The sequence below is a fragment of the Cydia strobilella genome, chromosome 25 (genome assembly GCF_947568885.1).
Source record: "Cydia strobilella chromosome 25, ilCydStro3.1, whole genome shotgun sequence".
Classification (NCBI taxonomy): domain Eukaryota; kingdom Metazoa; phylum Arthropoda; class Insecta; order Lepidoptera; family Tortricidae; genus Cydia; species Cydia strobilella.
The window spans coordinates 4,347,543-4,358,212 of NC_086065.1; the positions used below are offsets into that span (position 1 = coordinate 4,347,543).

Consider the following 10,670-nt stretch of genomic DNA (forward strand, 5'->3'; position numbering starts at 1 on the left):
GTTCAATAGTTCTTTGAATACTTCAGGATAATTAAATTAATTTTTTCAATATTTCAGGACGCAGCGATCTGCGTGAAGTTCCACACGGAGCGGGAGCGCAACCCGGACAAGTTCAGCTCCAGAATGAAGAACAAGCTGTGGTACTTTGAGTTCGCCACGTCGGAGCAGTTCGCGGCCAGCTGCAAGAACTTACACGAGCACATCGATATTGTGGTCAGTATTAATAACCATTAGAACGCGAGCTGTAATGCTGTCTCTGCCACTCTTATGTAGCCTATAGGCAACCCGGACAGGTTCAGCTCCTACATGAAGAACAAGCTGTGTTCGAGGTCGCCACGTCGGAGCAGTTCGCGGCCAGCTGCAAGAACTTACACGAGCACATCGATATTGTGGTCAGTATTAATAACCATTAGAGCGAGAGCAGTAGTGATGTCTCTGTCACTCTTATGTAGCCTATAGGCAACCCGGATAGGTTCAGCTCCCGCATGAAGAACAAGCTGTGTTCGAGTTCGCCACGTCGGAGCAGTTCGCGGCCAGCTGCAAGAACTCATTACATCGCTTCCCTAACAGCATTTATACGTCATTATGACGTCGGCGACGTCATTATGACGCCATAATTGCGTCATTATTACGTCGCTGACGTCACTTTGCTACATTGTATTTTAATTTAAATATATAAAACAGTAGCTTTACAAAGATACTGGCAACGCCCTGCCCTTAAAGATGACTCAAACTAGAACGGTCCGGTTCCGGGACAAAGCGTCTGACACTTCGTCTTGTATACCCTGCTAACCATCATAGAAAACGAAGTGTCGGACGCCTCAGCTCGGTCCCGCCCGATCCGTTCAAGCGACAGTCATCCTTAAACCGTTAAAAGACCTTGCTTGAAAGTACAGCTTCACTAAAAAAAAATTGAAATATCTCCGACTTCTGCGCGGGCAAAATCTCAGGCGGATAATAGAATACTTAAAAATAGCAAATAAATGTATTTTTTTATGTTTATTGCAGTGTGACGGGTCATCGCTAGAATTAAGCAAAGGTCCCGCTCTGCAGGGGGTAGCGTTGCTGAACATCCCGTACGCGCATGGGGGCTCCAACTTATGGGGTGCAAGCGGGGTGCATCGGAAGGGACGCTTCCCTAATGCACAACAAGGTTGGTTTACAGTGTGACGGTTAATCACTAGAGTTGAGTAAGGGTACATTCAAGTGTGACAGATCATCACTAGAGTTGAGTAATGGTACATTACAGTGTGACGGATCATCACTAGAGTTGCGTAAGGGTACATTATAGTGTGACGGATCATCACTAGAGTTGAGTAAGGGTACATTATAGTGTGACGGATCATCACTAGAGTTGAGTAAGGGTACATTATAGTGTAACGGATCATCACTAGAGTTGAGTAAGGGTACATTATAGTATGACGGATCATCACTAGAGTTGAGTAAGGGTACATTATAGTGTGATGAATCATCCCTAGAGTCGAGTAAGGGTACATTACAATGTGACAGGTCGTCACTAGATCTGGTAGCACTGCTGAACATCCCCTACGCGCACGAGTGCTCTAACCTGTGTGGGATGAGTGGGGTGCATCGGAAAGGGCGCTTTCCCAATGTACAACAAGGTTGGATTATGAGCTAGCTCCACTGGCAATTATTAATATGAAAAAAAAAACATTATTTATGCTGTCCTGCTTTTAGGAAGTCTGTTAAAAATGTATCCGGATCTTTAAAATGAGCAGATTGAAAACATTTACGTTCTTTTTAATTTTGCTTATAAAAAAAATGATTTTAATTTGAAAATGTCGGCGTGGGTTAGAGACGACTTATGAATATTTTATACAATATTTACATTCAATGTTTAACTCTATTTTTTTATAAGTAAATTTAATAAGAAGGTAACTGTTTTCCCGCCAAACATTGTCTATGGAAATATAGTTTCAAAAATTATATATGTGATAGACCAATTTTTTGTTTCATATTTGTCTATAGCAAAACTTATCTACAGATGTAGTGCAGGTATAATTGTTTTCCTTCGTACTTTCTCGGAAACGTTCGTATTTGTCATGCTACTTCAGTCAACCTACTTTTTGTACAGTCAAGTGTAAAAATACTATACTAGTGGCTCTGTGAGCTGTAGACCTCGCGAGCATAAGATGGATGTGTAGGACTGTATAGATTAATTACCCAAAATTGTTGTTCCCCAATAGCTTTTGTTCCATTCGCGTTTTTCCCCATTCTGCTTTTTAACCAGGCGTTAATTTTTTCAGTAGTTAATTTAATCACACGCGTATATCCCAGTCGCTTTTTTCCCCAAAGAGTAATATTTCCGAGAACAAGCCCTTCTTACCCTAAGCCGACGGAGTCCCGCTACGCGGGGCTCCTATTTCTGGGCGGTTTGCCCTGCGGGCATCTGAAGCTACCTAACGAACCTAACCTACCTATCTATCGACGTAATGTGACTATTGTGAAAACATTACTCTTTGGGGAAAAAAGCGACTGGGACATACGCGTGTGATTAAATTAACTACTGAAAAAATTAACGCCTGGTTAAAAAGCAGAATGGAGAAAAACGCGAATGGAACAAAAGCTATTGGGGAACAAAAATTTTGGGTAGCTAGCTAATCTAAACAGTCTTGGGCTTTACCTAACCTATAGTGAAAAAGTTGTAGGTAAGGGAAAAAGGCGCCGCAGGCGCCCTGTACGTAATCTTTACAGTGTAAAAGGCGCCGCAGGCGCCCTTTACGTAAGGCGCGCTTTTGAATGTCGGACTTCGTCCCACCCTACAGTGTGAAGCCTGTGTGAAAGAGCGCGCTTCGCACGCTTGAATGTCGGGTTATCCCGACCTTACAATGTAATCTTTACAATATAAAAGGCGCCCCAGGAGCCATGTATAAAAAGCGCGCTTCACGCGCATGAATATCAGGCTTTACCCGACCCTATATTGTAAAGCCTGTAGGTAAGAGCGCATTTGAGCTTTTTATGCCTTAATTTTCGCACACGGTGGCCTCAAACAAACGCGGTCGTGATATTCCTGTAAAAATGCCACATTTTTAACTCTTTTCCAGCTTTTTATAATACCGCGTATTTTATTTTTATAATATTTCAAAAAGATCTATCAAATGAACTCAATTGTATCGAAATCGGTTAACGGACTGATGAGTAATTATTAAATAAACACTGCAAATAGGGGCCATTTTAGCTCCGAATGCGTCGTTTCTAGCGCAGAATCAGCGCCATATATGTCAGCAGCACATGCAGTTACGAGTAATGGCTACTTTCGTTGATACACTGATATCAAAACTATTCATAATATACCGCCACCGCGCTATAACACTTTTTCGTTAATATCGGTTTTCGATCCGAGCCCCTCTATGGGTTTTTAAAGACGTGCACCTTACGTTTCACGTCAAAAAAAGTTTGTCAAAAATGACCTTTTTCTCTCATCCTGTAGGTACCTATGTTTTTTTCCAAAATCTGTAAACCCCAAAATGCATTAATTTGAAATGGGGGAAGGTTTTCTAAGACCATTTTCGCGTAGCAGCACGGCATCTGGTAGCTGTCCTCACTGACCCAAACCAACCTGTATACCTGGCTGATTTTTGAATTTCTAAAAGTATTGAAATGCTCAGTAGTGGAGATATGTCGAAGGGAGCCACACGAAATCAAGCGCACGAAACTAAAAACTGCACAAGTGCGGGTCGGACTCGCCTACCGAGGGTTCCGTACGAAAGAAATACATCATTTGTGAAAATTTCGGTTTATTAGATACAGCCTGGTGACAGACAGACGGACAGAGGAGTCTTAGTAATATGGTCTCGTTTCTACCCTTGGGTACGGAACCCTAAAAATCGGCCAGTTTCGACCTGACGATGTCACCACCTGTCGAACAAATTAGGTACTACTTAGTTAGGCCACCTGTGTTAAAGTGACATCTTTGTTAGTTATTATTAAACAACTTGTTTGACATGTATAGTGTAAAGGTCACTTACACAAACAAGCGTTGAGTAATATTCTCTAATTTTTTATTTAATTTTTCAATAATATTATTGAATAATTGGCTCCATACACCCGCTCAGACAAACGAATCTATACTACATAAACCTCAAAGTTTATGGTGCAAGAAATCTACGTATTTAAAAGAAAAACTGTAATTAAAATTGTATGAAATTCGGAAAAAGGAGAGGACCACTTAAAGCTAACTAAATGTATGCCTCCGCCGTTCAAAACACTTTAGAAAATTAAAATAACAAAAATAAAACATATTTTTTAGGGCTAGTTAAATAAAAGCTTGTAAAAATTAAACGAATACGCTAAGCCCGCGCTTGATCAATTAATATCAAAATAGAAAAATAAAATAAAAATAAAAAAACAATACGAAATTTATCTTTAAACGTAAAACACAAAATACAAAAAGTTATGTAGCAGCATACAATTACTGGGGATCGAACCAGGGACCACCCGGTGCAAACGAAAAAAGCGAATGTTTGCAAAACACGCCATGATAGGGCTTACCTAAGCTGACGAAATTCAGCTACTCATTCTCGAGTAAAAACTAAATATCTAAATACCGCCAAAGCCAGCAATACAAACTTTCTGCATTTTTCGACATTTAATCTGTAAACATATCTTAAAAAGAAAATACTATTATGATATCGATACGATTATTTGTTTAGGCGTGAGCTATCACGACTCCGCCATTTTGAAAAAATTCCAAAAACCGGATCGACAAAAAAATTCTATTTAGTCATAGAATTTGGTCACAAAATTTCACGACAATCGGTTGAGAATTGCGACCTGTAGAGGAGAACATCCGGACATACAAAAGCAAAATGCGCGAGTCAAACCGTAGACCTTCGCTACGCTTCGGTCAACTAAATGTGTGCACACATCATACTTGAAAATATGTCCCATAGCTCTTATGTCAGCGAATTACGAACTGTGGGACATGTTTTTGAGTAAGTTATATGCACCCATATTTTTACACTTGACTGTACCGAGACTGACTGAAATATGGAAATAGCAACACACGTTCATACGTTTCCGTGGAAATACAATGGAAAATAATTATGCACTACATCTGTAGTAACCTATGTATATTTTGTATTATTCACAGATATTGGTGATAAGCTGATAGAAGTGATCGGCCTAGAAAACTGCCTGCACATGGGACAGGTCAGGACAGGTAAGATTCCTTTCACTAACTTCAGCCGTTGAATCTTAAGAACCCTTAATATATTGTAGGTAGTCAATATATATTATTTCGGTATATTTTATATGCGGTACCTACGGACCAAACGATTTCGAAGAAATAGAAAGAAATAAAGGGTTCAAATGTTCAAATCATCAGGATGTATTTTAAATTCAAAATACGCAGCAGACCACGCGTGGCAGAGGCAGACCGAGAAAGAGATGGCGGGACGATTTGGATGCGTTCCAGCGGGATTGGCGGGATCTTGCTCAGCACAGGGAGGATTGGAAAGGGAGAGGGGAGGCCTTTGCCCAGCAGTAGGACACACAAATAGGCTAATAAAAAAAACCGGACAAGTGCGAGTCGGACTCGCCCACCGAGGGTTCCGTACTTTTTAGTATTTGTTGTTATAGCAACAGAAATACATCATCTGTGAAAATTTCAGCTGCATAGCTATCACGGTGGATGAAATACAGCCTGGTGACAGACAGACGGACAGAGGAGTCTTAGTAATAGGGTTCCGCTTTTATCCTTTGGGTACGGAACCCCAAAAAAAAACGCGATATAATCCGTTTCCATACTTTTATGTCATAATATCTGATATAACACTGAGGCCCGGGTACTCCATTGATCCCATTTTATTTCCACAGGCCTCCGAGCCTCGGGCCGTCGGCTCGCGCAGTGCAGCTCCATAGAGATGACAACCAAGAAGACGTTCCCTATGCAGATAGACGGCGAACCCTGGATGCAACCGCCTTGCAAGGTATCAAACCACGGTTAGAATATGATATAGCGGACAAACCCAGGTAGCAAAGTGACGTCAGCGACGTAATAAGACGTAATAATGACGTCGTTTATACGTCATAATGACATAACGGACTTCTTAATGACGTATAAATGCTACCTGGGAACGAGGAGACGAATCGTCTGATGGTAATCAATAGGGAATATTACGCGAAACTATGCGAAGGGGACGCCACTACCACAATATGAGGGTCTATCGCGAAACAAGAAAATCGAAATTTCGTTATCTAACATCTCTTTTTGCATATTCGGGCGATAAATTTAGGATTCGCGTTTCCCGGTAGGTCCTCTGTAAACAAACCGCCTTGATGCATCAATGTCATATTTTATTATCTCTGAACACTTGTCAAAAACCTGTTAAAGGTATGTATAAGTTACTCTATGGTTTACTAAAAAGGTTAGTGCTTGCTGCACTCTGGTGGCAGAACATTGCAGTAATATCCCCCATTACATGGACACACCAAGCTACAAAACCAAGTTTGCAAGTGCGTTGTTTGCTTTTAGGATAAAAGTAGGTACACTCTATTCTTGAAGGTTTAAGAGTCCCCGGCAAGCTTGGCCAAATTTCACCATCCGATACAAACGAAGTTTCGTTCTCATTTTAAAACTACATGTTGAATTGTAATGAAACTTTGCACATACAATGACATGAGATAAGCTCTACTATATAAAACAAACGAAATTGAGCAAAAACAAGCTATGGATATCTCTTAGCGCACTATTCCACTAACCCGGGGTTAACCGGTTAAACCTGGAGATACTATGGTTACCAGTACAATTTGATATTAGGTTAACGGTTTAACCGCTTAATCCCGGGTTAGTGGGATGGTGCAAGTGGCCCTTATTTAGTTTGAAATATTTTTTTCAGATTACGATCACCCACAAAAACCAAGTACCAATGCTGATGGGGCCAGCACCTGAGAAAGGAAGAGGATTCTTCAAGCTCTTCACCCATTGCTAACCGTCTCTCACTCATTCCATGTTAAGTAGAAAAGAACGAGATGAACTAGTATTGGTAATAACACAAGTCTTTTGAGACTGAGGAGCACCCTACGGTCACACGTGTGTCCGCACTTAGTATAGAGTTCCATTCTACTGTGAAACTTCCAGGGGTTAAGACTATCACTTGTATGGAACCCTCATAATCCTCATCCTTGCCCCTCACCTTAAAGTTAAGGTGGGGTAAGACTAACATAGTTTATTTTGCTCGGATTTAGACGTGTAAGTACAAGTCTTTTTAATCTCGAGTCGAGTCTTTTATTGAGTCTTGAAAAACAACTTGAAGAGACAAGTCATCGGATAAAGACTTCGTCTAAAATTAATAGGTTTTATCTAAATGAACAAATAGCAAAATAGGCTGCGTTATTGAATGATGTGTATGAAAGGACCTAAAATTTTTACAAGACTCATATCTCGATAGGAACTCAGGTTAGACTTAATGATTAGAGCCTGAAAAACTACATAAGTCGAGTCGTAAAGCAGAGGACTCAGACTTGAATCTATAACCATCACTAAAATAAACATATATTTAGTTGTTTTATTATATTAGCAGTGCTACGGCACTTCTTTTTTTTTTATTGAAGCTGAATGCCAAGGATTTGATCATTTAGGGTCGGTTGCACCAAACTGTTTGTCATCGTTAAGGTGACTGTCCATTTTCAACCGCAGCTGCGTTACTGCTCCGACACTACTGCAGCGGCCTGAACGCGTCGGTGTTATTGTCAATTTCCATAGTAAAATGAATGACGATATCGACTGCACGTAATATGGTGATTTTAACGTTTTCCCGACCGCAGCTGCACTACTGCTCCGACACGTCGGTGTTATTGTCAATTTCCATAGTAAAATGAATGACAAGACCGACTGCACGTAGCATGGCCATTTTTGCGTATTTGGTGTATTATTGCAACTGCGGCTACAGACCGCACGTCAAATCTGTCACCTGCACTGAATTGTCTTTGATCACAGATATTAGTAGTTTTAAGCAAAGAGGATATAACCACTACGTTCTAAGGAGTTATTACACCCACGGATAAACAACCCCGATGGTACCGTCGCCATATATCGCAGATATATCGGGGCGGCCAAGGAGCTCACAAATATCTGAACACGCCTTTATTGTCAAGGCGCTAGAGTGCATGTTCAGATATATTTAGCACCTCGGTCGCTCCGACATATCTGATGGCGACTGTAGTACTACTGTAAACTTTTTTGCTAATCTATATTGAGCCATACGAGTATCACAGAGCCAGTTAGGAAACTAGAATGATAGGTCCGAAAAAGAGAGTGTCAAATTCGGAAGTTAACTATAGTCTGGCAAACCCTTCGAGCAACACCGGCTTCCGACACGTCGGAAGGGAGGAGCCCAAGCGATATCTTACCGTACAAATCGTTCTGCCATTTTTTGCGGGGGAAAACGTGCACACAGTCGCACTTCTCACTCACTACTTGCAAAATCCAATCTCTAATTAGGATTGTTCATTTTTTTTTTAATGTTCTATTTCGAAAACCATTTCGAGATATTAGGTTTTTAAACAGTTTCCGACATTTGCTGCGATATAATAATCGAGGATTGAAGATATTTCAACAAATATACTGATGACCTTAGTTTGACCTTCTCGCGAGGCTGAATATAATAATGTCATCGTATAGTAAAAGTTATCGAACCATAGTAAATAAATCCGTCACTCACGTAATTGTCAAAGATGTCATTGTCATCAATTGTCATAATATAAAAATTCAGTTAAACCGCTAGTTTCTTACGATTTGATTTATAATTTTTAATACATAAACAGTAGATTTTGATTGCTTAATATATCAAAAACCATGTTTCCACTTGTGGGAATGATTTACAAAAATTATAGTCCGCGAAGACCTACGTGAAAGACAGTGTTGTCATGAAAATGTGGAATGGAATACTTCAAGTGTTACACACAATATTGCTGTGAGGATCACGTCGATGTAAGTATAAAATTAATATTATTTTACTACGAATATTTAAAAGTCCATTTTGGTGGTCGGGTCACTATTACCTATTTATTTTCTGTGATGATGTGGCCAGAATATCTAAAGACAAACCGTTTAACACAGCTTGTCCGCTACTAGCTCCGTTTTACTGATTTGAAGTTAAATTCAACAAACAGACATACATATATGTAACTTATAACCATCTTGTAAGCAATAAATCATATACATACAAAAATACATAGTTATATTCAAAATACAACATGAAACTGAAAAGATAATTTCTAATTTCCAGGTACTTGAGGGCTTTGTTTAGTAGCATTCAGTTGAAGTTGATTTAGGTTCTACTCTTGTTGATCCAGAAAATAATTGTATAGTTTATTATTAAATCTATGCCCACGCCCAGGCACTATTCTTGCTATAACTTTACATTCTCCGCCTTCTCTAGAAATTTGTACATTATATACATCCAATAAAACTAAGGTATATAACTTAAGGCAGATTTGTGGAATCAGCTTTCACAAATTTAGCGTATTTTGAGATTATTGATTTAGGGATTCAAATAATACGACGATATTATTTATAGATTCATTAAATAAACTGTTCTTTTATTTTTTCGTAGTTTTGCGAGGATAGCTATAAGCTCGACAGGGCACGAGCGATAGAGAGGCAAATAGAATACCGAATATCCGGCAAAGTGGCCAAATACCGAATAGTTGCCGAATATTCCTGGCAACTGTAATTGTATTGTAATATATCATATTATATAATGTCGTTTATGGTGACAATTTCTCATTTTGTCATTGCAAAGCCATTCCTGAGCTAAATAAAAGAAGCAATCATTTATTTTTATTACAAGGGGCAAAGATGTTATTTAATACCTCATGGTAACATATTGATATCCAAACATACGAAACGATACAAAATTGAACCACGAGAGAAGCGAATGGTTTAAAATTTAGAATATTGACAGTTGCGGAGGTCTCAAGGCATGAGGGTTAAACAAACTGTGTTACAGTGCAACACGTAATTCTTCACACCAACACGAGGAAACCATTTATTATTCAAATTAATTTATTAAAAGTTCTTTCTATCGGCCAAGGCGAGGGAAATATCTTTCTTCATAAAGGATTTCTTGTCTCGCCCGTCAAGTTTTATATGGATGGTGCGGTCATATCATAGAGTGCCGTCGCCCATTCACACCTGCAACTGGACAATATGAAGTGTAAATTATAAATTATTTTATTCATCATACTTCACTGTTTGGTACCTAAGGAAAGTAAAATTGGCTTAATATGGTACTTAGAAAGATAAATCTGTAATATTTTGCTAACACCGAACGACTGCCTGCCCACCATTGGATAATTTTATTCTTACGTGTCGCATCGTCATCTCCAGAACCCACGAATCACTTTGCAGAAATCAATAAAAGGCCTGCTAAAAGAGCCTACCTGGCATGGTTTTGAAGGGACGTTTATTACAGACTTCTAAATCCAGCCGCACTTTTCTGACGGCCGAGTACCTATACGTGATGCAGGTGGATCAAGTGCGCACTCCCCCCGTATATATCACGAACTCCATGAGTCCCGTTTCCGTCGGATTGCTGTGTGCGGTGGTCACGCATTTAGGCAAGAGGATGGGGAAGAAAATTTCACATTGTGAACTTACCTTAATGTTAAGAATAATTTTTCCTCTGCATTAATTTTATTTGAGT

At 39.6% G+C, this 10,670-nt stretch overlaps 1 protein-coding gene across 4 annotated transcripts in view; it reads left to right on the plus strand.

Moving 5' to 3' along the window:
- LOC134752804 (diacylglycerol kinase 1) overlaps positions 1-7,162 on the plus strand; it is a 171,514-nt gene extending 164,352 nt beyond the window's left edge. For 2 of the 4 annotated variants that reach the window (XM_063688534.1, XM_063688535.1), the window contains 5 exons: positions 58-213; positions 1,009-1,153; positions 5,114-5,182; positions 5,839-5,951; positions 6,861-7,151. In XM_063688534.1, the coding sequence (XP_063544604.1) occupies positions 58-213; positions 1,009-1,153; positions 5,114-5,182; positions 5,839-5,951; positions 6,861-6,953 (576 nt within the window). In that variant the 3' untranslated portion in view covers positions 6,954-7,151. Of the gene's footprint in view, positions 1-57; positions 214-1,008; positions 1,154-5,113; positions 5,183-5,838; positions 5,952-6,860 lie in introns of all 4 variants that reach the window. The other 2 variants (XM_063688538.1, XM_063688536.1) reach the window with 2 other exon arrangements.
- Positions 7,163-10,670: the final 3,508 nt, after the last annotated feature.